Consider the following 27649-nt stretch of genomic DNA (forward strand, 5'->3'; position numbering starts at 1 on the left):
GGAGAGACAGAATGTGGGGAGAAAACTATGAAAGTACATGGTTGTAAACAAAGCACAGTCACTCATCAATGCATTTACAGCTACGCTACGTTGACAGCTATTTAAAAATAAATTGCAGTTATGATACATTACATGGAAGGTTGTTCATAAAAAATAATTGTAATAATTGTATCACTTTTCCATGACTTTTCCAAAATGTTCAATGATTTTTTACTAATTCCATGACTCTGCCAGGCCTGGAAAATGTGATTGCAAAATTCCATGACTTTTTCAGGTTTTTCATAATTGTGGGAAACCTGGCAGGTTGTGAGACAATGGGCCCCTGGGCACAGATTTGCAAAAGGCCCCACTAACTCTCCTCCATAGGAGCGGTTTTGTGTCTTTGCGGTTGTTTTGTGTCTCTTTCTAGCTTCCATGTACTGTATCTTTTTGGTGCATGTTAATTTATGTGTCATTTTGCAGGTGAACTATTGAGGCCCCTGGATCTGTGCCTGGTACGTCTGTCTTGTAATCCACCCATGTGTGTAACTCCATCCACTGTCCCTGGCAAGTAAGCTCTTATATTATGGCACTTTAGAAATGTTGATATACTGATGAAACTGGTGTAACATATTTGTGGTTTGCAGAAGCATTTGCTTGATTTTCGATTCAGCTCTGTTTGTGCAGCTGCATATTGTGTTTGCTCTCTGGGGGAATCAACACAAAGGCTATAATGTCATATGAGAGGCTCCTCATAAAGTGATACAGGACATGTCTACAATTGCATCCAACTGCTTTTGGCCTCTTTGTACCTTCTTCAGGTGTGACTGAGGGTCAGAGTAATGGAGTTAAAAATGCGTCTTCACAGTTGCCTTTAATAACACATATGATATGGCAAATCTGAGATAATTAGTACTGTGATTGTTAGTATGTTTTGGCCTTGCTCTCTCCCTGGATTCATTACACTCTAACTATAACTTAACCGCCATCTTGTGAATGTTAATTTCACTGAACAATTTTTGTCTACGGTATACGGCATAGGAAATTACATCACGTTATTTAATAAAGAGTGCCCCAGAAACCCTATTTCCCGCTAGGTTTAATAATTATCGCACTGTGATTTGACACAATTATCTTATTTAGAAAAAGGTTTGTGAGTTACATCAACTTAGAAGGTGTAAAAATAACACTGCACATGATCTGGTTTATAACATTAAAAAGGGTGACTCTTTAAAGCGTGAGCGGAAAGCATAGAAATTTAGATTTTCAAGTGTCATTCAAAAGTCATGTTGGGACATTTTCTTCCAGTTACAGTCATACAGTACTTTTGATTTTTGAGAATTGAGATCAAGTATTTTTCCTATCAATGGGAAGACAAATTTCTACAATGTGAATGAAGTATCCCTGCAATATAAATAAGGAGCATTTGCAATGAATTACAAACAACTGCACAAAAATGTATCGCACTTTAGATGAAACCTTTAATGCAGAAGAAGTCTAAATTGTAAATTCTGGCTATCTGGAAGGCAGCTAGAGATAAAACCAAGACAAATGTCTATGGAGATTATATAAGTGAATTACTGGCATAGAGCGTAGTATTCATCTACAAAATTGGCACAAACCTGCATGCAAATATGGCAATTGTCTAAGATGAGTTTTACATTGCAAGCCAGTAGAAAAACACTTTCTGTGTAAACATACAGAAAAAAATAAGGACTGAAGGATAGAAGCCAGACAAGAAAAAAAAACATCTGATAAACAAGCATAAGCAGCTCCCACACGAACATCATCATCTGCCAGCCTGTCAATCTATACTGTCATTCATCTACATCCTCAGAGAGGCCAAAATGCAGATACAAAACAAGAATATTCATTGAATATGATCAAGCATAAGAAATAATATCTCATAAAATATTATAAAAAACAACATCCTCTTTATAACGCCTGAAAAATTAGTCCATTTATAGATACACAATGTCATTTACTGCAGGGAGACATTGGCACATATGTAGGTAAAAAGCCAGGCTAGAAACAACTACTTTGCAATAGATGTCTGAAAAATCCGGCGCACTTTCAGTTCTCCTCCCAAAACAAATCTTTAAAACGCATTAAAACACTGACAGTATCATTACCTTGCTACTGTATCTATTCATCTTATTGGTTTCACATGTACAATATCAAAACTCATTACAAATATAACTTAAAGAGTGCAACCAAGTCTTGACATCATGCAAACGGGAAACACTTTTGATGACGGCACTCGTTCAGCAGGTAGGAGTTGAAGTCAGAAAGCGTTTTGGTTCATCCTGAGGTGGAAGATTGTTTTGGTCCGCTTCGAATTATCAAATACATTCAGCTAAGTAACATCCAGAGAAAAGAATTACAGAAAAAAAGTAGTCCATAAGCTCTTTGTGGGTTAGACTCCTGATGATGTTGAGACAATGTCTTATATTCCCTTGAGATGTAAAGGTCCTCTCAGGATGGAAAGCGGGTTTATTTTCAGTAATATGTTTTATTTCCAAGAAAAGGGAAGTTCACTGATCTCTCCCACACACACAAAGCCTGCTTCCTGATTTGCACAATCGCACAGCATCTTTACAAAATGCTCGATTATGCCCTCCAGAATCGACAGCTTATTCGAGGGCAGGAAAAATGTGTCCCATATGACCTTTTGATTTCAGTTATTTGAGCTATTTTCTTCTGGACAGATGCCTTCATGCTGATACAATCTGCATCCACCTGGGTCTCAAAATATTAAAAATCAGGGCAATTTGTCAGTAAACAAAAACATCACATGTGCATAAAGTCAACAGCAATAATATACAGTAACAAGTAAGAAAAAAATCACTTTGTGTTAAAGATAATATGTGATGCAAAATATACAACTGAAATACGACTATCTTTAATGTTATATCTGCACTTATCTAAAAAATCAGATGCCATTCTGAGATTCAGTATATGAGCCATAATCCAAAGAAACACTGAAAATAAATATCTGGTAAATTTTCCAAACTGTTTAACCATTTAATAATGAAGTAAAGTGTAATACGTGGTTTTACATTTGTTTTTTCAGCTTATCAGTGTTTTCTTTGGGAGCAAGAAAGCTGTGTCAGTCAGTATAGCATTTAGAGGTATGTAAAATGCCCGTATGTGTGTTTCAGTTTGTCAAGTTCTCTACTCACTTGGAAACAAATGATGAAGCACTGACTTTGCTCAGCTTATTTTCAGCATTTAGCATTTGCAGTCTTGCCACTGGTATTTTTCTCTCTCAGTGGAGGCATGTATGGGTGCATTCAATCCAATCTGAAAATGAAAATACATTTTAAAAACTGTTCAAAATTCAGGATATCCACATGTAGAAAGGCATCCAAGAGTTTGGTCCAGGCTCAAGCTTTGTCTTTTGGGGTTTAAAATACTCCAAATGGACAAGGAGGGTGCAGAGAGAGCAGGTTTAGAGAGAGGAGGAGCTCTGGCTGTAGTGTCTCAGCAGCAACTGGCCGTATTCAGCCTCAGATGGAGGTGAGCTGCCGCTGGAGCTCAGAGATGAGTCTCTAAATGGGGAAGGAGGCGTCAAAGCCACCAGCTCCTCCATATCCTTGGCTCGCCTGCTGCTTACGCAAGTCCCGGCCAGGTGCTCGTAAATCTTACCTGCTGGTCGATTCTCGCAGAAATTGGAGACGGCTGTGACCTCTGCGTATGTGGTGACAGTGGATGGGGCCTGTCTGCCTCTGGATGTGAGGTATTGAGGTGGGCAGGGGGCGGCGTCTGCAGCTGCAGGCAGAGCAGTGGTGGATGTGGAGCTGACTCCCCCTGGCAGCATCATGGTGTTCAGCTCGCTGATGTTGGCCGTGAAGCGGTTAACCACGCAGCTGATTTGGTCCATGATGGTCCCCTGAGCTTGGCCGCCAATCATGCCTATGCCGATGTCACCCACTCCGATGACGCTAATGTCACCTCCATCCACCATACCAACACCCTGGCTGTTATCCCCACCTCTTCTTCTCACCCCAGGGTGCTCAGGTACGTAGGTGGGTAACGCCTGTCCCTCCTCTCCTGTCTCGCCTCCCTGGAAGCCCCTTGGTGACTGAGAGGGGGAGCAGTTGAAGGGCTGAGACACCTGTTGCTCTTCATACTGCTCTTGGACACCAGCATCCGCAGGTGTACCTCCATCTTTAGAGAAAGGCTTGATGATGGCGGTTTGGTTCACCTCCACTGCTTGCTTTTTCTTGACATGAAATGACATCCTCTTCCATATGTTTGGTCTGTAGGCCTGCTCACTCTGAGCCCATGTCACTGATTTCCCATTGGAACTGCAACACATATAAAAGACATGTTTACATTTGTTAAAAGGTGATGATAAATACGACAGATCCACTGTGTAATACTGCACATCTTCTCATGTTCTACTTCTTCGTGTCTGTATTTCTACCATCCCCCGTTCTATATTTTGCTGTCTGTGTAATTTTACATCTCCCTCCATTTTCTTTTTATCTTCCCTAGAAAGAGAAATCCTTAAAGGCAGCGGCTCTCCTGTGGGAGTACTTAACCCAAATGAGGTAGCCTTTTCTCAGCTCGGGGAACAGTTTTTCTTGGCGTATTCAGCCTGTTGGAGTGGATTCAGTTCTGATTTACCAAAGACAGTTTAAGAAGGAACAGGGATAGTTGTGTTCTTGGAAATATCTCAGCAGTTTCCATCTGTACAGATGGACTCAGGGGTGTCAACAACTAAAATATGTGGCTGTAAGGACAGAGGTGTAGATTGCCTGATGATAAACCAAGCAGGTAGTCTCTCCGCTATGACTTCCTGCAGCTTTCTGCTCATAGCCCCTTCCCCCCTTTTGTACATTAGACCATTACTAATGAAGTCCTTACATAAGTTAAGATGAATTATGCAAACCATGATTATGCCAGTATCTTTTATAGTATCTTTATTAACCACATCTGACAAAAATCAGCAAAAAGGGAAGCCAAATTCTTGTCTAATGAATATGGCAATTGATGACATGATTGTATTACAAAGTAAATATTTTATAGATAGCCAATGATGACGTCTTTATAGAATTTCCTGCCACGTTTTTATACAGTTATCAATGGCAAAAAATAAGCTGACACTAAAAGTGCTTTCTCTTATTTAAATGTTGGACATGCAGGAGAAAAATGATTTAAGAGTAGCAAAATGTATTAAAAAATATATATTCTATATACTTTCTATAAAAACTAAATGAGAACTACCTTAGGGAAATGCATTTTAAAAGGATAACCTCATCCCTTAAACAATTGTTTGTATATCAGTAACTAACCCCGTGTAATGTTGAATATGTGACAGAAAGTTTGTTTTTCTTTTGTGTCCCCTCAAAGAGCAAACAATCCAGTAACTGAGAAAAATATTGATGAAGTAAAGTAAAAGGGGTCCAGGTTTAATCGAGACAGAGCTGATTTAAGTCCGGTTCCCTCCAGGGGGAAAAACAATCCAGCGCTCTCCATGGACTTTGTATAGAGTGAGGATGGCTCCATGTTTTTTCTGTCTGCTAGCAAACAACTGAAAAATACCTAAAAGCCGCTGTGTGATTAGATGCACCACCAATGATGTAAAGAACCCAAAATTAAGTTTTTGTAAGCTGCTGAACCTAAAACTGAGGTTTTTTAGAGGACAAATGAGGAAACAGAAGTAAGGGATCAGTAGAGAGAATGGGGGGAATCTGTGGGATCCTGACACTTAGCAAGTATTTTACTAATAAATAATATACATAACTAATAAAATATGCATATGACATGTTGATTTTGAATGTTTCTAGCTAGCTTCAGGCATTTTGTTAGCATTTCAGCCCTTGTTTGCTTATTGTGGCACAGATAGTGTCCTTCTCAGTGGATGTGGCTTCCGCGTTATGATGCATTTTGCTCTGTGTCATCAGCAAAACAATTAGAAAACATTTCTTTACAAACTCTCACAGTATAATTCAATGGATGTTTTGATATAGTTTTGCTGTTTTTTAAATCATAAAGAATTTCATCTGTTTGGGGATTTTTTCTTCACCGTTGAGGCATGTGAGAAAAAATAAACGTTTTTATCCCGAATTCAAGGCAACATGGGGTGAGTAAGTGATAAGCAAACAATCATTTGGGGGATAAAGTATTCCTTTAAGACGCTTATGCAACTGGACTCAGGTGTTCAGGAGTTAATTTATTCATAGCTTAATACCCACTCAGGTCCCCATATACCTGATGTTGTCTTGTGCAGAGCCACGGCGTCGAAACAGGTTGGCCATGCTGCTAGAGGATTTGGCAGTCTTGGCAGCTTTCTTGGCATCACCGACATGCATGCGCACCACGGTAGATGTTGTGAAAGCACTCCGGACGTTTTTCTCCGGCTTAGCAAGCATGATGTACACCTGACCAGAAAATGAACGATAAAATAATATAAAGCATAAAGATGAAGGAATAAACTAATTATACCCCAAAAAGAAGACAGGACATTTGTAAGCTGTGTAAGTTTTTCATTGTAACTGACAGTATTTGTTTCCATTTCTTACCTTTGGGACAAACATGCAGCAGAGAGCCACTGTGGCACTGAGGCTGACACTAAAGCACATGGTTATGATCTTGTAGTTGGAGCCAAAGTAAATAGGAACAAAGGCCAGCCAGATGATACAGGTGGTATACATGGTAAAGGCAATATACTTGGCCTCATTAAAATTAGCTGGAACATTACGAGTCTGTAGGAAAAAAGGAAGAACAGAGATTTTAAAGCAGTGTGAGACGTTGAAGTAGAAAGGACAATAAGAAAAGGTCTGAGTCTAAAGACCTATAAACCTGAAAAAGTATACAATTTGTGTTAAAAGAATACTTCACTTGAAAAATGACCGTTTTTATAGCAGTTACGCACTGCATGTTTCCTTGATTTCATGGAGAAAACGTTTTTTCTTGCATGCCTCCACGGTGAACAGAGAATGTAAGAAAGGTAAACATTCTTGATGAATTGAAGTAAACAGGGACCACATTTAACAACAACAAAACTATATCAAAACATCCATTTGCAAACTCTCACACAACTTATGGAGTATAGTCCAAGTCGTATTTATCCAGTCGTATGCTCAGCACTTTCCAGACACATGCATTTTCACAAAAATGCTGCAACATAAAACACTTCTGCTTACAAGAAGTGCACCTGAGAATGCCTGGACACGCCACTCCACCACACATGAGACTGTTTCTTTTGACGTGTTTTAATTCTAAATAAATTAGATTTGCGTGAGAGTGTGTAAAAGGATGTTTTGGTACGCTGTCCCCTTTTACCTGAAGAATGTTTGTCTTTTTTGGATTCTCCATTCACAATAGAGGCATGCAAGGAAAAAAAGTTTTCTTCACAAACTCAAGGTAACATGCAGTGAGTAATAGTTATAAAAATGTTCATTTTGTGGGTTAAGTATTTCTTCAACTACTGTTATGCAGCGGTACCTTGAAGGCGTAGAAGGTGCAGCTCAGGATAAGCAGGCCATTGTAGCCCAGGGGCGCCACCACCCCCAGAGTGGTCAGGTTGCAGATCAAGTGTACTTCACGGATACTGGGGTAGTCATAGATCACCTAGGAGGAAGAAAAGGAAGAGGTCAGTGTAGCTGCATCAATAAATGTAAATGAGCATCGCCCACACTGAAACAGACAGACACACACACACACACACACACACACACACACCACACACCTGTGGTGGCTCTATGATGAGAAGTGCCACAATAATCCCAAGCTGCAGCAGTATGAGTAGGAAGGCGATGACCAATTGCGCGCAGGCGGACATAAAGCGCGGCTTTTTGGTGCAGATCTTCTTCTTGCTGCCTGCCAGGATCCGTGCTATACGGTTGGTCTGGATCAAAAATAGATCAAATGGTTTTGCAGGCTTCACTTAAATCAACTGTGGATAATACTGCTCGCTCTGATTCATAACAGTAATCTCCCTTTTAGTAACCAGATTTTAAACATCAACGTCAGCCCACACCAGATTCTAAACTTCTCCAGTACCTCTCTTACAATTGGCCATCATCCAATCTCTGGAGGTAGCTCTTTTACTCCTGCCCTTATCCTTAGATGCCCTTCTATTTATGTTTTTTTTTAAAATTGGACCATGATAGTAGACAAAGTTGTCTGATCAAATGAATGTTTGCAACATCATCGGCAGCTCTCTCCTCTGCCAAAAGCTCCAACATGTGATGTGTGTTAGAAAAAGTGAGTGATGTCAGACAGCTAGAATTTCAGTGTACATTTTGCAGTTTTGTTCTGCTGACCATCTATTCGGCATCTCAATCCCAACACGTGGACGTGTGTCAAAAAATGGAGAAAACTGAGAATTTCTAATTTAACCTTTACCCTTTGAAATCCCTGACACCTTGGGAAAAAAGGGCTATGACCCACTTGGCAACAAATGTCTCAAAAATTAGTAAAAGGTAATTTAAAAAATGATCTGAAAATTAAAAAGAAAAAGGAAAAAAGAGGATTGTCAGAAAATGATCAAATACTAGGGCAAAATGCCCAGAAAAAAATATTTATAATCATTATAGTTATATATTTAAAATAATGTTACAGAAACAAATTATGCATGTATATTTTTAATTTATCTGCACTTTTCAGGCTATTTTCTTGTGTGTTTTTGTTTTTAACTTTTATTTTTTGTCTATATTTAGGTAATTTTCTTGTAATTTTTTACTAATTTCTCGCTATTTTTTGGGTTATGTCTTTTTAAGTTGCTCATTGCCTTCTGTCCATGTTTTTGAGAGAAATAAAGGGTTTTAAAGAGTTAATGGGAGGGTGTAAAGATATTTTTTGCTGTATGGAATACTGCCACGTTGTAGATTTTGACATCAAAATAAGCTGATGCTGGAACCAAGGTTATGTTTGTTCCTTTACCACCTGGGAACAAAACAGGAAAGAAAATACCTTTGTGACCAGTGCAGAGTAGCTCATGGCAGGGGACAGTCCGATTCCCAGCCGCTGGAGGTAGCAGTAGATTATGTGTGGCTTGGCAATAAGGCTGAAGGTGCACAGGTAGCCCAGACATATTCCAGCCAGGATGATATAGCAGAGCTCACGACTGGACGACTTGACCACAGGAGTGTCCCAAAATCTACAAATGTATCAAATCATGTCTAGATTCACAAAACTGGTAAAAGACAGCTGGTCCTATAGTATTTGAGTTTAGCTGCGGACAGACAGATATACACAAATGCATTCCTACAAAAATAAGTAAAAAAATAAAAAATCATGATAACCTCCAGGCCTGGTGGAGATAATAACACCAGCTCTGGGTCAAAACAACAACCTGTCAGTGATTTTCTATGCATGGACACTGCATTAAGTTGGCCCATTGTTGCGTTGGTGTATGTTATTGCTATTGACCCAGGTCGGATCATTTTGACCCACTGATTTTACTGCGTATGTACTAGTAAAGCTGTAGGCTGTGATTACTTGATGAAGACGGAAGTCACAAAAAGTGTAGCCATGAGGCCCAGGCAGGCGAAGACCACTGCAGCGATGGGCTCTGGATCCCCCCAACGTACATACTGCACAGGGATGGGCTCACAACCTGCGCAATACAGAGAGATGATGGGGAGTGAGAAAACAAAACACAGAAGAATGAGAGGATCTATTCAAGTGTTTGCATTTAACAGCAGGTGGAAGAAATTCACACATGCTGCACTATTTACTGTGAACAACAATTGTTACTGTATGTGTAAAATATTCAGTCTGTGATGCAGTGGGTCATATAAGTTGACTCTTTTTGTGTGTGTGTGTGTGTGTGTGTGTGTGTGTGTGTGTGTGTGTGTGAAACATTAAAGGGATCTGTAAGGGAAGAAAGAGGGATCGCCGAGAGATGTATCAGTGGAGCGGCAAGATAAACACACTCCTGGTGTCCTATGGAGGATACACACATAAAAACTGCCTTCGTGTGTTTTTTTTAAAACTACAAAGGAAGAGAAATATCGTGGGAGACAATAAGTGCTTACAAAAGGGCATGAATTTGGGCTTCAAACAGTTTTTTACAGACTTTGGAGTTAAGAAATCTGGCCTCAGCCAAATCCTTTATTCTGGCAAGGATCTAAAGTCTCTTGGTGTGTGTACAGTACATAAGTATTTGTGTTGATTTCTGTGTCTTAGCTCAGAGCGTTTGCCAGTTTTTCAGTGTGTGTGTGTGTGTGTGTGTGTGTGTGTGTGTGGTATGTAAGACGCAAGGGGATTTTGGGTGCACCACAAGTGTGTGACCCAGATTTGAAGGCTCTTCTGGCCTGTCTGGAAATCTTTGCAACAGGCACATAAACAAAGTGCATTTACCAGTGAGGTCATCAGTGGGCCAGAAGCCGAGGACACAGGCTTGACAAGTGTACTCATCAAACACAAACTCGTTCTCCTTGCAGGGAGTGCAAGTCCAACAGCAGCTCACCTCTCCTTTACGGATCACCTGGAGACAGACAGACAGACAGACACACACACACCCACCCACACACACACACACACACACACACACACACACACACACACACACACACACACACACACACACACACACATACGCATGCTAGTATGAGAGGGCGGAAAGGTCTCAAAGCTCCAGTGGCACTTTTCTGTAGCTAATCTTAAACTCTGACTGGGAAATGAGGATTTCTTCATTAGGGGATAAAAAGAAATAAAAAAAAGAAAGATGTATAGAACAGATGTATACTTATTATTTAAATGATATTATCTTTGTACTATCGGCTTTTCAGTGTGAAAATAAGCTGAAGGTGTGGTGGGTCAGTGGTTCATGCTGTCACTTGCAGAAAGTTCTGGATTCAAATCTCCGTGTAGAGTGTGCATGTTTGCCCAGCCCTTTGTCATTCCCAAATATTGCCACTTGGTCATGCCCTGTGATACTGACAAAGCACACAGCCTTTGGTGTCTATATGGAAGCGCCAAGCTTTCAACTATTTTCAATATAAACCCATTTTTTAGCATTACTTGACACTGTCCTGACGGTATAAAAAGCGAGAAAGTCTTCAGGGAGGGCTGGAGGGAGGGGAGCGTAAAGAGTCAAACAAAACTGGACTTCCACCTGGGAGACCACAGTGTGTCTCCCATCTGAGACCCTAAAGTCTAAGTCCCCCCTATGAGGGGCCTACTTGGGTAAACTCACCATGTGGGCGACTGGGGCCATTAGGGAACCCGTGGACAATCCCATTTGGGGCCTGTTTTTCAGTCTATTTACTATCCACATGGGCCCCACATACAAATGTTGGATGGGAATGTAACCGTGACCGTTTCATGGTATTAACGAAGTTGAAGAATGTGTCTCAGCGTGTAGACTCCAAGGGGCTTGATAAGTGGTGTAGTGGAGAGTGGAGGGTAAATGCAGGTAAATGGGGTTTGGCAACCTCTTTTTCTGTGCGTTTACAGCAGGGGTGTCCAAACTTTTTTAAATGGGGGCTGTATTAGATAATGTGAAAATACCCAGGGGTCAGCTGCTTCTCACATCATACTGGTTATTAAAAGAAAAAAAATCAATACTGTATTGATTCTCAAAAACACTCACAAAACATTAAAATCGCGATTCTCAAGTGATATTTTTTTTACACCCTTCCTTTGCTGTGGCCATGTCTGCTACTTAGTGGGAAATGTCTGCTGTTGGGTTACAGTTGGTTTGCTTGTTTGATGTCATGTTGTTCATGAAAACACATGAGTTCTGCTGCGTAGTTCCGACAAACAGTGTGATAGTTCTGCCATTGTGAGGTTGACAGAAAAATGCAAAGCGATTTGGCTTCATTAACCAAACATGTGTGAGGCCACATATGGTATATTTTGAACAACATGCTGAGGGCCATTAAAAATCAGTTAGAGGACCATAATTGGCCCTCGGGTCGGATTTTAGACATGCAAGGTTTAAACCATTGGAATATATGAGATTATACCCACTTCCTTCTTTGTAACATCTTCATCTACCGAGTGATACTCCTACCTCAGATAAAACCATTACACCACTGGGTGTGGCAATTTGTTACAACCTGGGTTAAGAAAAGGTTGGTTTGCCTGGTGTCTCCCAGGGTGCTCCAGTTTCCTCTCACAGTCTAAAGGCATACCGGTTAGGAGATCTGGAAACTGTGTGTTACTTTTGAATGTTTCCTGTGATTGTACCCTGGGACAGGCTTCATGGGTGGATGAAAGGAATCATAGGTGTAGTGAGCAGAGATGGAAACTTTGAGAGAACACAGTGTGAGGTGTTTTGTTTTTGAAGAAAAGCATTACTAAAATGACAGGAAGCGGGGAATCGCTCCTCAAGGTCAGCACAGGTCGGACAGAGACAAGCAGCTGGTATAACCAAAGAGGAACGTGGGCTGGGGTGTAAGGCCTGGAGGTGTGAACAAGCAGATCTCCTCCAAAGCACGAGACTGGAGTTTTGAATTCTCTACAAGCTGCCACATTGCAGGGAGTTGGTGTAGAGTGTGTAGGATGGGTTTAATGTTAGAGACTTTTGGGATGATTAAGAGGAGGCAGACTGCAGTGTTCTCTATGATTTGGAGGAGCTGCAGGGAGTTGCAGGAGCCCAGATGGGACATGATTAAAGCTTGAACAAAGAGCTTTTCTGAGTCCCTGGTGGGGAATGGGAGAGTCTGATTGGAGCGATATTACACATTTTGCAAACCCATGGGACCAAGGAATGGCTGCTGTGTGGGTCTTGCTTGACAGTTTTCTTCAGAAAAACTTTGATATCTGCTCCATAGTGAAATGTTAATGTATGAAATCAAACCATGAAGCAGCAGACAAACAGAAGCAGCTACCAGTGCTGGCAAAACTGAATTTCCATGGTATTATGTATGAGTCCAAATCCTTTATAGCTTGTAGAGGTTGATAAATGCTCTGCTGAATGCATGCAAATAAATGAATAGGTGTTGAAATGTATTGAAATCTTAGAAACTCAACATAGCTTATCAAATTGTCTTGACTGTGTGTTGAAGTGGTGCATACCTTAATCTGTGCCTTCTGGCAGGGCTCAGAGCAGACTGACTGGATGATGTCACTGTTGTTACTCCAGATTTCCTCATCGTTCATCTTGAGGCCACCCTGATCCCAACTTCCCACATGGATGTAAGCGTACTCATCCTCGCCTGTGAGCTTGAAGTTCATAATTTCATACCTGGGGCACAAAACTGTGTGTATGAAGCAGCATATGCATACGTTTAATGTTCCTTTCAACTTTGTCATTTCTTTCCCTAATATACTCCTTACCTGCCTGGTGAGTCTCCATTCTGGTCAAAGTGGATGGTCTCCCCAGACACACCAGTGAAGTTGGTTCTCATCAGGAAATCCAGCAGCTTGCGGCCATCAATGGGCCGCATGTTTTCACACAAGCCCTGTCAACAGGGGACGAACAAACACTGTCAGTACTGTCCAATGTGAAAGCATGCAAATGTGCACGCTGCTCATTATCGTACCTTATATCCTGGACAGAGGGACTCCTGCATGGCGTGCAGGCCGTAAGCCATGGAATAGATGGCATTTATGACAAAGCCCATCTTGGTGTCTTGGGCGTACTGATGGCGCAAAGACTCTCTCCCTGTGGAGAACAGAGACCTGCTCATAAGGAGAAATCCAATCACTATCATCTAAACTGATGAAAAAACTTTTAGGATATGTCAACAGGTGTGTGAAACATGATGCTGTACTAACAGGTGCAGGTGCGGTTGTATTTGGTGCTCTCTTGTGGGTGCCCTCTCAGTCGGCACTGGAAGCGATGCTGCCAGAACTCGGGGAACCAGGGGTTCCTCAGGTTGGCATCAGGCGTTAGGTTCAGGTAATAATCGTCAAACCAGGTCACATATGCAGATTTTAGCTTTATAGTGATTCCACCAGCTGCTTCCCTCTGGTAGCCATCGGTCACATCATACCTGTCTGCCCAGCCATCACTGAACAAGAGGAGGAGAGAGACAGACAGACAAAGGCACAGCGGATAGTTAGAATAAGAATTGGTTGTAATATGACTCATATTTTACATGTGTTCTTTTTTTGTTTGTTTGCTTGTTTTGTTCTTGGTGCACCTGGCCTGGACATGAGGTGCCAAAGAGTTCCTGTTTCAGCAGCAGTGGAGGGAGGCCTCTGTTGTTGGGACTGCTGGTCTTGTTGCCTCTCAGTCTCAGATTTACTGTCTTGTTTGCATGTTGTTTGTTCATAAATCCCATGGACTGATTGTTTTAAAGATATTTTATGTGGTTGACTTGAGAAAGTCGTGAAGTGGTAATCGACCCATAGAGCTGCCAAAGGGTGGGGAGTAATACTTCAATAGATTTTTTGTTTCCCATAAAGCTATTGACTAAGTCATCATTTTAAATTCAATTACTGAGATATATAGTGCATGCACACATGGAAAGAATATAGGTGTCATCGTGGACGTTCGCAGACGTTATATATTGGAATTCTTTTGACACTGTCTTCCATCAGTGTATCAAGTGTCTACAAGTTTAAGACCCTTTTTCTTTTAAATTGGTGTCTGTGAGCTCCTGTAAAACCTGATACCTCTTGCTATAAAGAATGTCAGTGTTATAACAGTGATTAACCTTGATGTGTGCCTCAAATTATGCTAGATCCTTGAATTTAAGGGAAGTGGGCATGGAAAGTACTTGAGTAGTCCTTGAATTTGATGTTTAAAAAGTTGTGGAAACCTTGGTTTCTATACTTAGCCTTGAATCTGGTTCACAATTATATCCAATATTACTGGATTCATGAATAAAAGGATAACAGGGTGGCTGAAAATGCTCAGCTGAGTCCCAGGAGCAAATGTTACACCCAATATTAGCTCATATTATAAAACATCTTTGGGACAAATATTTTAGAAATCAAGGTTTTAATTAAATACATAATTAGGGTACAACAGTTAATTGTATTTAGGTTATAATGATTTTATAAAGAGATATAACACCAAGTCCAAGATAGCAAGGATTTTAATGTGGCCTGCTGTCAAAAGCTGTAGTTGCTGCTTATGACTATATTTTACACCACTGTTGCACAGACTGAGAGAGACAGGTGGCGCCTCACAAAATGAACCTAATGAGTGCTCTGCAGAGAGTTACAGTAAAATAAAATATTTATCATGATGACTCAGATGTACCAACACAAGACTCACTGGGTGATAAAAATAAAAATGTATTTGCTCACATATCAAAGTTGGAGAAATGTGAAGTGGCATTTTTTAAAAAAAATTATGTTCATATGCAAAGAAAACTTGAATAAACCTCCAAGGATCAAAGGTTGATGGTGCTCGGAGGACTTGGCTGGCTGTAAGAGAGAGGCTGTCTTTTATTTTCAACATGCCATTTTTTCAAGTCAGTTTCAAGTCAGTTTTATTTATATAGCCCATTATTTATTATTATATAGCCCATTCATTTTGTTGCATGCTTCGTTTTATATGTATCATGCCTGTGGCCTTATAATTTTGTTTGCTACATTTGTATCTGACTGCTGATTTATAAGATTTCCATGGGCTCATTATCTGCAAAGTCCATCAAGACACACTTTTAATGAAGAGCATACTGATGGACTTGACTTAGAGCAAATATCTCGGTGCAGATTCAAGCTCTGGGAAAACATACTGTTCCTGTGAACCAGTCTGTTGATATATTTTTAATGCAGACAGTCAGAGCATGTACTGACTTGTAAGTTGGAAACGTTCTATAGTTATATTTTCAAAAGATACCTGATGCTCAGTGAACTTTAAACACCAGACAAATACCATCAGACTGCAGCGTCTGCAGACACATCTCATCTGCTATTTATTCAAAAACACTGTGGGCTATCTCATCAGTGAACTGTTCAGAAAGGTTTCCACTCCGTCTATTATTATCTCTCCCTCTGGACAGTCGTCTACGATCAACAAAGACAGAAGGCTGATTACTCCTCCACACATGTGCATACATGTAAACATGCACACCTCACGCTGACACAAAGAAATGCACTCTTCCTTTTTTAACTGGCAAAAAAGCAAAGGAAGTCATTTTTGAAAAACTTCGCTAATCTAGCTGGAGTTACACAACACTAGTGTGGGTGTTTTTTTTTTTGTTTTTTTTTATGATGCCTGGTTCTCTGGGTGAGGTAGGAGATCATTTCATAACACATCCTTAGAGAAGCAAGCACAGAAATGGTTCACTGGCGTAAAAAAAGACAGGAATGGATATGAGAAGCATGGATGGCTTTGACTCTGGATAGTTTGAATCACTCTTGAACGAGAGCTCTGAAACCCACACAACGACCTGGGAGGGCAATATGCTGTATGCAGCGTGTTGCTACACCACCTACAAGCTTGAAGACACACAAAAGTGTGTTCTCACACACACTCACACAAATTGTGCTCTTATTTCACATCATAAAACAGAAAACTGGTCAACTTTATGGCCAGATTTTAACTGAGTGGACACTTTACTCTGTAGTGGTATGAACTTAATGCTGGAATGGTATCCATTTCTAAATTTAAACTGGACAAGACATGAAAGGGAGTGACACAGTGTCTGATTGGGACACCTCACCCAAACAACCTTGGTGAGATGTTTTAAATAGTAAGGTTTTAGCTAAAATGCATGTGTTTGTGTTCTGAAGTTCTGAACATATGACTGGGTAAATGAATGAATGGATTATACTGCCAAGCTGTGTGAGAATTTGTAAACATATGTTTTAATATAGTCTTGCTATTGTTATATGCCACCCCCATTTACTTTACCAATTTATCAAGAATATTTGCCATTTTTAGGTTCGTCATTGAGGCGTGGGATCAAAACAAAGTTTTCTTTTTTCTCAGAGTAACAGGGGGTGAGTAATTGACTTAGAAATTATTATTTTGTGTGTTAAGTATTCCTTTAACATATAACAAGATGAAGACAACACAATCATGCCAAAGGCTCTTTGAGCCTGTATTTACGTAATATGCTAATGCTTAGCAGTTAATGTTTATCATATTCACTATTTGTAGTTGGTGCTACCATGGCAACATTTGCCAAACAGCACTAAACACAAAATACAACTGAGGGATTGTAGTTTTGCAGGTATTTAAACATAAATTAGACATGTTACAGCGCATGTTCAAACATATCTGTGACAACACATCTTAAAACTGAACTGATTATTCTAAATCATCACTGATACTCAACAAATCAGTAGCTGTGGAGCTCCTCTCACTAGTGACTGAGCACATCATTGCCAGCTAAACCGCAACACACAGTATATTAGCTACATTCCATTTCCACCTCTAACATAAATTACAGTACTTTATTGAACCAATTCAGCACTAGATGACAAGTTAAAGGACTATGAAAGTGATTACTACTCAACTTGGGGGTGTTAATGGCAATCTATCCAATAGATGTAGCAATCAAAACCACAGATTTCGGGGCACCTAGTTGCTCAGTTGGTAGAGTGGGCGCCACAGCTGTTTTGATTCCAGCATTGGTCCTTTGCTGCATGTCACCCCCTTTCTCTCCCCCTTTCACGCTTAAAGCTGCCCCCCCACACTGATTTCAACCTCAGAGAAAAGTCAGTAATGTTAGTAAAATTAATTTCCTCTGAGCTATCAATATCTGCACATTATTTCACAAAAACCCATCTCATAGTTGGCTGAAAACAAAGAGGAACTGTTCTTTCTTCACCGATTTCTACACAAACAAGCTGACATCGGCTTGGATACAACAGTTCAAAATCACAAGGAAGAGCTGGCAACAAAACAATAGCTACAAAAAATCATCATCTGCTCCTTTAGTCTTTCTCTTCCTGTAAACTGAACCTAAGCATAAAGGCAGCACACACAAAAATCTGGTGACAAATCCTCCCGAAATATGAAAAAGATGGTTTGTTCAGGTAACTTGAACAAGAAAGGTTATGTACCCAATAAAGTCAAGATTTAAACATGATTTTTAAAGACAGGGCAATAACAGGACACACAAATAATCCTGCATGTTCATATGACAGCATGAAAAGAGACACATTTGCCATTTTAAATTAAATAACCCTCAAAACAGATAAGCAAGGAGAAACACTCACAAACACAAATTAACTATAATCTTGTATAATGAGCAGATGACAAAACCACAACTGTATGGAAACTCTATGGATTATAGAGCATGGTGTTTTGCAATATGTAGTTCAAGGTTATTTTATGTTTCCTCCTGTCAGATTTGAGCGACAGCCTACATATGTGGCTCCTAATGAGGAAAGGCATTTATAGAACACGAGGAACGAGAGTGAGCCAGAGAGCTAAACCTTAAAATAAAACATGTTATTCTCGGAGAGAGTGAAGCTTCCTGCTAAATCAGCCCCCTCTTTCCCGCTTATTCTTTTATCCCTCATGTTTTAATTGCACACTGTCTCTCCTGCACTGTATGCCCAGTTTTTAACATTTTCTCTTGCCTAAATTAAGATCGAGCCAATGCATATGAGTGCTGCATATTTATAATCACAACCATCAGTGCCAGCTATTCTTCATTTTTGTGATTTGTACTGTTGATAGTGCCAATAACAATATTACACTATTGAATATAGATTCATCATTAATTCACTGTTTTTCTCTGTATGGATCCTATAATTTTTGCACATTTTTGCAAGGTAAATGTGCTTCCCCATTTAAGCGCTTTTGTTTTTTAACAAATAACACTATGCTACTCCAATAAAACATTTGCATGAATTAAGCTTGCTTGTAAAAGGCAAATAAAAACAAAGCAGGCTCAGTTATCCTTTCACAATGGCAGCAACAAGTGTAGCGGTAGAGACCAAATGTAAAAATAGTAGTAGCAGACATTGATGGATCACTAAACAGGCCTACCAGGCACAGGCCTGGGAGCCCATTGTCTTAGTATAATCGACCCAAAGTATCAACATGGAATTTGAGAAAAAAAAACAACCCTAAAAACCAAAAAACATTAAAAATACCTTGACTTTCCCAGACCACCAATGCAGTTGATGGATACGATGAAGATGATAATAAGGATGATGATGAGAGGACAAAGATGGCCCCAATGACAACAAATACATCTCATCCGATGATGCTGGACATCTGAAGAGAGTCTAGATTAGAAATTAATGTTTAAAAAAAACTAAAGCACAAATGTTTCAGTCAATTCTATTAGCCTCTAATAAAAGCAACAAAAAAAACAAAACAAAAAAACAAACGTGTGTAAAATGCAGTTGAAAATTTAACATATTATAATCTTGCACTCACCTTCCAACCAGCAGAAATTCTCCCACCAGGCGCTGCCGTCTCATGGCCATTAGTATGCCTCGGACCGTCATGCCCTCACAGAAGCAGGCCACAACCCTGGCTTTGGGCAGGTGGGCTCGTAGTTTCTGCAGTAGCTTATCAAAGCTCTGCTCCCCTGCGTTGCTGTATATCTTATCAGAGTGGGCAATGCAGATGCCCTCCTTTGCAGCCATGTCTTTAAATGCCTCCATACCACTCTCACCATAATTACCTGAGGAGGGTAATATGTGAAAGAAATAGTGTTTATATACAAACAATACTGCACTTGCAAAATCTGGAGGTTGTTATCTAATTAAACCACAACTCTTTAAGAAAGCAGATAGGTTATTTAGCAGTCAAATTTTGTTTTTGAATTGAAAATTCACCACTTGCTGTTCCAGTACACTTTGTTCACATTGCTATGTTCTGCAAACATTTATGCCTTTATTTTTATTTTTTGTGCTCCCACACTTTCACTCTAGCTTTTGTGTGATCTCGTGACACACACACACACACAAATGCATGCACTCACATAGTGAAATCCACTGGTGTAATGCCAGCATAACACTTGAGAATCAAGTAAAATTGTCCCCGTTATGGGAACTGTCAGGGGTTACACTTCCCTGTTTATGCTGGAAATGAGGTCACCTACTTTCTGTTGCCTAGCAAGTGTACTCTCACTGCGGGCATGACACTGTTTGACGCATCTGTTTCATTACTACGTGTGAGTTTTACCCCCATATGTGGCATGCCTCCTTGAGCGGTAACATCTTTAATTTCTTAAACTGTATTTTCACCTCAGTTCAACTCTCTGTTTAATGTTGCTGATGTTTGCAATACAATTATTATGTTTTTTCTTCTTAAATATTTTTGCCTCCTATTCTACTTCCCCAAATCAACATTTTAACCTCCTTTGCATCCAACATTTTAAATAAGAACAAGTTTATTGTCCGCAGGTAAAGGCAAAATGTCATGTCAAGTAAGCTGAGCAGCACAGTGTCGATAGTCACGTAATCGTAACCTCTTGGGCTACAGTAAATATGGATTCTCTGCTCTTGTGATTGCAGCTGACCATTTTTAAGCTGTTTATTTGTGTGCTTTGTGAATGTGGGAAAGCTGAAATCATTTGTGGGGTCATAAATCTTGTCATTAGTTTATGTAAATGTCATGCAGAGTAACAAACAAGCATCTGCATTTGACAGATACGGCAGTATAATTGTGCTGTTGGACTGCCAAGATTGTGCAACATATTTTTAACCATTCATAGAGATTAGAAACCCAGAAACAGAGCTTGGCATACTAATTTCATGAATTTTGAACAGAATGTTTGCCTTGTTTGGTTTTCCTGTAAGTAGTTAGTAAATATGCACAAGGCTGTCTAAGTCGTGTCAGATAAATAATAAAATGAATAAATAAATGAATGTGTGTGTGTATAATTAGACACACAGAATAACAAATGCATTCATTTTGACAACATCCCACCGCCTACTAGACTCTAACAAGATTGTCCACAACATAAACATTAAAACATAGGGATTTTCTTACAATAAGAGCTACCCATGAGATGAGGTTTTATCCTGGAAGAGAATATTTTGCATGCAAATGTTTTTAATTTTTTTTTTTTTTATAAATCCTCCTCGACAACAGTTGTGTATTTATGTAGAATAAACTGGAACGATCCAGTCAGGATTTAGCACTTATTCCTATCAAGAGGGATTTATTTCATAAACATATGGCCTTGAGCCACTAAGAGGTTAAAAAAAGAAGCAGTAAATGGAGGGTACAGTATGGAATATTTTGTTATATTTGGTATTTTATGTTGAAAATAATGCCATTACCATGTATTTTGTGTCTGAATTAGTAGGATTAGTGGTTCAGGGGCTGGATCTTTTGAAGTTGTGATAACCTTGTGTGATGATATTGCCTAAATGTCTGCAGCAGGGGGTGGGGGTTGCTTTGTGTTAAGAGCTTGAGATCAGCTTTATATGTGTTTTGCCAAATATTGTATCTGAGATTCTCTGTCTCTACCGTTGTACTGTTGCCATTCATCACAAACTGTCCGTAAAAGACAACAACAAAGATACGATTTTATCTGCCTATTTTTGTAATGTGTTATTTAAGTATTTGATTTTAGTCTTTTAATTCACCTATACTTTTCACTGAAACAAAAGTCAACATGTAGATAGGACAACAAAAAATTAAATGCAAATCTGATAATGAACAACTGCTGTGAGAATGTGATCAGTGGCTAAAGCATCAGTGAAATCAGTGGACAGAGCACCACGACACCCACAGAGTTCAAAGCCCATAGCAGATGTTCCCTGGGAGGCTGTTCCAGTGATGAACAGGATTATAGAGAATATATAATCAGAGCTAATTTCATATGAATGTCATATTCTTGCCAGAGATATAATGGCCTCCACTGTACAGTGACGACTAAATCAGAGGTTTTACAGGAGAGTGACTGTATGTGTATCTGTGTACTGACTCCAGTGTGCTTGCTGCAGGAGACCATTTACAATTAAAATGATATATGAACTTTGGCTGGGCCTGCTCTGCTGTGAATTGATGGCAGGTTTAAATGTCAGCAAGTACATTCTCATTTGCCTTTTCAGATGCAAAACTGAAAAACTACTTAAACTACAAACTGGAACTAAAAAACTAAGTCTGGCAATGTCCACAGTAATACAGATGTGTGGATTTCTCAATTTCTGACTCATTTTTTTAAAAAAGAGACAATATTATAAGTCCACAAGTATCAAGGCCCCCCTTGACCTTTATCTGCAAAATGGCACTCAAATGAACATACTGACTGGGAAAAGATTAGATATTACCACAAAAAGACACAAAATAACTCCAAAAGGGGCAAAACAACCAGAAAGAGACACAAAACAACAGCAAAAAAAAAGAAAAAAGACACAAAATGACCTCAAAGGCACACAGAATGACCCCAAAGAACCACATAATGAGGAGAAAGAGACACAAAATCACAAAGAGATGCATTTTAACTACAAAGGGACACAAAACATTGACACTAAAAGAGGCTAAACAACTATAAAGTGTGTGTGTCTTGCTCCTATGCAGGAGAGATAAGGTTGTCTTTTGCGTATCTGTGCCCAGGGGCTCATTGTCTGATAATCCGCCCCTGTTCATACATGTGTAAATAATGATGAGAGAGGGAGATGAGAGGAGAAAATGTAAAGTAGTGACATGCATACATATGCGGTCTTACCCTCTGTATGTATTGCAGACACGTAGCTCCAGTTATATTTCTTGACAATGTCCACCATGGCTTTGGCCTGTTGCATATCTGATGGCACCACTCTCATGAAATATTTATACAGGCTCTGTTGAAAGGAATTTACATGTTCACACGTCTGGCAGTATATTTGACAGCCTGTCTATATATGCACCCATGATAACTCCTATAATAAACCCCATTCCATGTAAACTTGCAGCACATCTACTTGCAGATGATTTTTTAGAACAAAGGACATTATGGATTTTTTTTTTTTTTTACAGATTACTGAATTCTCTGCAATGTCAGTGTCAGCTTCCTGATCTGCAGATTTGAGGTCATTTACAATAGATCACATATACACGTGCTGTCTTATTTTAGATTATGTAATGTATTCTACCTGGCCTCTCTTCACCAACTTTCTATTCAATTTATCAATGAAAATTGTCCTTGTCATGGTTGCAAGTCAGGTTACTTTGTCTATAGTCTATAGTGAAAGTGCAATTTTAAGTAAAAAGCAGACATAATGTCTATTCAAGTTGATTTTAAAATCTCTGCATTGGCTCCCTCTGTGTTTCAGGATTGATTTGAAGCTACTTTTATTGGTTTATAAAAGTTTAATGATCTTGGGCCTTCTTATTTATCAGACTTGCTTTTATCATATGAACCCTCACGGGCCCTGAGGTCCTCCGGTAACGGCCTTTTAATTATTCCTAAGGTTAGAACAAAAACCCATGGTGAGGCATTGTTTCAGTATTACGGCCCCCATCTGTGGAACAGCCTGCTGGAGGACCTGAGGGCTGCAGAAAGTGTTCATATTTTATTATCATTATTATTAATTTATTCATATTTTTTATTTATTTATTTATATTATTAAGATTCTTAGGTTGTTAAACTGTATGTTTTAGCTAATTTTAGTTTATTTTATCTCAGATTTGTTTTGTTTTATCTTATTCTCAGCTTCTTAACCTTTTAGTCTTAACTACTTTATTGTTTATTTATTCTGTTTTTAGTTTTTTACTCCAGCTCTGATGTTACCTCACGGAGGGCCCTTTGAACCGAGAGCTGTGATTGGCTCTGGCTGTGGGGGTATTGTCGTGGGGGTCGCCCTGTCTCAGCTGGAAGGGGGGATCCTGTCCACAGCTTCATGGTTTTGGCTCGGACTCCCCGTCTGTCTGGGGTGGGATGAATTCTGTGGCAATGTCTCTGTGAGCTCGATCAGCTCCTGGTCCAAACGGCCCTCCATGATTACGTTTCCTCATTTTAGTCGTCTGTGCTCAGCCATGTTTTTTACCCAAAGCCATTCTGTTCTGGGGGTGGGGGTGGGTGGGCCTGGGAGGGGTGGGGGGGTTGTCTATATGTTTAGATGTTGTTTTATGTTTTGAACTTGTGAAGCACTTTGTGCTACATTAAATGTATGAAAAGTGCTCTATAAATAAAGTCTGATTTGATTTCTTTCATGAAACCCAAAACCAGCAATTGTCCAGAAGGACTGGAAAAGCAACATTAAGTTGAGATCCTTTTGTACCTTGTATTTAAATGGTTTAAAGTTTGAAATGACTTTCATGTCATTGTTTTTGGTCTTACCTTGTCACTAAGATCCATGCTGGTGGCTGAGTAAGCTATCTGTGGGATGTTGAAGAGCTGGAGGAGATTTTGCACCTGGATGGCCACAGAGCTTGATCCTGGCCCGATCAGCCCCACGATGGGCTTCTTCCCCTGCACCAAAAGGCTCCCTGCCTCTGCAGTGCACCTGCCTTGGCTCTCCTCCTCTTCATTGGACACTAGTGTGTCCCGAATGAACTCAATGCTCTGCTCCAACGCCACCGCAGAATGCCAGCACGAGTCCCTGGTGTAGAAAGATTAAGTTCAGGCAAGCCACATGGGAAAACGATGATCGCTTGGAGAAGCCAATTGGATGCTTTTTAAAAACACAGGCTCATTCTTTTGGAGCAAAAAACACTTGACTTACACAATTTTTAGCGCAGTGAAAATTCTGCCATCCAAAGTTCAGCCAAAGCTAATATGAGCTTTCAGCAGTCTGAGTCAGTCGAATCAGGCTGGTGTCTTCCAAAGCTTTTTATTTCCATTTTTGCCTTTTTGTTGTTGCTTAGCTGCAGTGAAGAGATGCTTCCTGGTGGTCACACGTAGGTTTGTTGCCGGGCCACAACACCAGCAACATCATCCTCATATTAGCTTTAGCTGAACTTTAGAATCATTTTTGTGCAGTGGATTTTGTCCCTGATTTTTCACAGTTTCATTTCACTTGGAAGCGATCACTCCACAACCCTTTTTGAAAGGAGGAATGGTTGTGGCAATCAGCTCCTCCAACACACATGTGGCATGAGTGAGTACTGTTGCTTCAGCTTTAAAAAAAACTGAACTTGAAAAGCATTTGATTGTTAAGGGCATATCCAGCTACCCATCATCAGTAGTTTATATCGCCCTGTTGGTGAAAACCTAAAATTCTGATTTACTTGAAGTTGCTGTAAGTGGATGCCTGCTGGTTTTCCTCATTAGCTTGTCTCTTAAATTAGCTGTCAGTCTTTTCTTATGACCTCAAACCACTGTTCAGCTGTTTGTGTCCAGCCCCCTTCCATTACCTACAGCCTCCCTGTGAGTTTGCATGCTTTTTCAAGGTTAACATTATATTAGGGGAAAATCTAGAATGCTGGGTCCGAATAAAAAGGTGCAATTTGGCTGATTTTATCATGGCTGGATTAAAAAAAACAACCACATAAAAAAATGTATGTGTCAGAAATCAAAGCTTGAGTTTTCAGAGACCACTCAAAGCCTTTGCCTTCCTTGAATTATTGGAATTTTAATGCAATATGATGGACCTTGCCTAGGTGCACTGTTCCTAACATAACATGTTGTAAAAAGCACAGTCCCCAACCAAAAGATGTTGCTTAATTTGCAATAACTATCTGGGGCTAACTAGTTGCAATGATGCAAAACATCACTGCTAAATTCAGTTAATTTGTTTATGAGTCTGGAGTGTTTTTTTATATAGTGTTTTAAAGGGGAACACAGTTTTATGCCAGACATCTAGGTATTAAGTGGATAAATTCTATGTTTAAATTGTCAACTTCAGGAGGATTGCTATCTTATACCAGCTTGTTTTGTGTAAGATGTATTGTATTCCTGCAAACTAATTAGTTAGCCCTTCTTTTGTATCAAAATTCTTAATTGTGTCAACACATATTCCACTCATAATTCAACAGCTAAGGTCACTAACAACATCAGAACTTTTTGGATTCATTTCTGACCTGATCTCGCAGCCCAGGGTGATATTCGGAAGGATAGTAGGGTCTGCATTGATTCGATCCAAAGTGTGCATCATGGCCTCCACTCTCTGGATCCCATACTGCTCACGCACCGCACCACACTTTCGCTCATGGACCTGAGCAAAGTTTAACACGACTGATATTAATAATACTTATCACATATGGAGAAAATGAGCACATAAACACACAGCATGTACCTTGTCTGCAGGTGGTTGGTGGTGGACAGAGAACAGAGCTCCTATGATGATGTCTCCAGGCATGTGTGTCAATATCCTCCGCTCAGTGTTCTGGGCATTGACCCCGACCTGGTGTTTAAGGCTCAGCCAGCTCAGATCAGCTCCCAGTAACACACTCAGTGCCAACAGCCTCACATATAGCTCTAATCTATTTCCCATCCCCGAGTTCCTCCTTACACCTCCTGCCATCCTGTGTCCTCTTAGAGCTGAGGTTCTGACGAACTTGCCATCTCTGGCATGGTGCTTGTAGTACCTGGGGTAAGAGTTAGATTCCTGAAAAAAGGAAATGGCAATAGAAAGTGAATTAGCTCAGTATAAAAGCAAGTGTATATGTTTGTGTAACAGACAATACACTAACACCTTTTTACTTGCTCAGTCTAGTCAACACATGTATTTTAAGTGCCATGTGGAACAAAGAAAATCAAGTTTGGCTATTTATTCACAAATAACAGTTTATAAAACTTTCTATCCTACTGTCCTTAAAAATGACAAGTTGCTATCCATGGTGCTGAAATTATGCTGGCAGAGCATCATACAACTTAAAAAAAAGACATATAACCAGGTGGTCCAATGAAGAATTTACAGTAAAACTCAGTTACCTCCTCTGTAGTTAAAGCATCAATTCATTATTAATTCGCATCATACACCCAAACTAATAGACAACTTCAGCCTACCTCTTTTCTGCCAGCAGCCTCGCAGATGCCATTCCTTTTGAGATCGTTCCCATCACACAAGAGCAACGAGAAAAAAAGCGCTGCAGGTTTCTGCTCAAGCTCAGTCTGGCGCCTGGTTACAGCAAACTGCAAATAGCAGCAGATAATATAGCCCGTTATTGGAACATGTTTGACTTACTGACGCACACGGCGGCCCCCCCTCCTTCTCCACCTCCTCCTCCTCCTACTCCAAAACAGTGGAGAGCATGGAGCATCAACAGTGACTAAATGAGCTCAACTGTGGAAGGCTTTTGGAGGCGCGCATGAAAAGAGAAAGAAATGTTTAAGAAAAGCGTCCTTAACGAACATCATTGTGGAACGTGACGATCTGTGGGCGACTGGCTATCAATCAACTGGTGATGCGGGTGTCTCTTTAACTTAAAGTTCCTGCTTTCACCCTTTAATGTGACTCGAAATGATCAATTAATTATTTATTAGCCATTAAAACAAGATGACCTCCTTTAATTGGAGAGTTACATTCGTAGGTTTCCAGGGGACGGACGGGACACCTCCCAGTACAGTTTGAAATCTGAAGAAAAACCCAAATTTATTCTCTTTATTAAATTTATTATTACAGTCTCTGAAGAGACATGGCTGGAGTTCTTCTGAGCTGGATGAAAAATGACAGTGTCCAGGACAGAAAGGAGAAATTATTATTTAATGCACTTCCACTGCAACTCGTCATGAGACCCACTTTTTGAATCAAAGTAATTTAAACATCAAAAACATTCAGTGTTACCAAACCAGAAAGTCTCTATTCTAAGTAACACAGGAGAGAAGAGTGGTCTGATAAAAGAAGTGAAGTATGAATAGGTAAGACACAAAGTAGTCTCAAACTATAATGCAATCAAATTATAAGGTGTTGTTTTGTGATGCTTGGCTTCATCTGTAGGGGAGATTGGGGATTAATGTAACATGTTTGACATTTCTGTTTGTATCTTGGAGCTCTTTAAAGCCAGTGCATTCAAAAT

General features: G+C 39.9%; 1 protein-coding gene across 4 annotated transcripts; it reads right to left on the minus strand.

Moving 5' to 3' along the window:
* Nucleotides 1-1436: 1436 nt before the first annotated feature.
* On the minus strand, nucleotides 1437-26812 carry grm5a (glutamate receptor, metabotropic 5a). Of its 4 annotated transcripts, none has more exons than XR_015778841.1 (20): nucleotides 26640-26812; nucleotides 25927-26238; nucleotides 25712-25845; nucleotides 24030-24291; nucleotides 22437-22551; nucleotides 19187-19436; nucleotides 13663-13898; nucleotides 13428-13549; nucleotides 13222-13346; nucleotides 12961-13129; nucleotides 10297-10423; nucleotides 9433-9550; nucleotides 8905-9091; nucleotides 7679-7837; nucleotides 7435-7560; nucleotides 6510-6692; nucleotides 6199-6368; nucleotides 3628-4289; nucleotides 3162-3282; nucleotides 1437-2718 (listed from the first exon to the last, which is right to left on the minus strand). XR_015778841.1 is itself a non-coding variant. In XM_042498582.2 (19 exons), exons 2-19 carry the CDS (start codon nucleotides 26152-26154, stop codon nucleotides 3248-3250), a joined length of 3408 nt encoding a protein of 1135 aa, XP_042354516.1. In that variant the 5' UTR covers nucleotides 26155-26238; nucleotides 26640-26812; the 3' UTR covers nucleotides 1437-3247. The 4 variants fall into 4 exon arrangements, 2 of the variants coding, with proteins under 2 accessions (XP_042354516.1, XP_042354515.1); XR_015778840.1 differs by having other exon boundaries at nucleotides 1437-2724; XM_042498582.2 differs by having other exon boundaries at nucleotides 1437-3282.
* Nucleotides 26813-27649: the final 837 nt, after the last annotated feature.

The sequence above is a fragment of the Plectropomus leopardus genome, chromosome 15, assembly GCF_026936395.1.
Source record: "Plectropomus leopardus strain MGB_pleo_1.0 chromosome 15, ASM2693639v1, whole genome shotgun sequence".
Lineage (NCBI taxonomy): Eukaryota > Metazoa > Chordata > Actinopteri > Perciformes > Serranidae > Plectropomus > Plectropomus leopardus.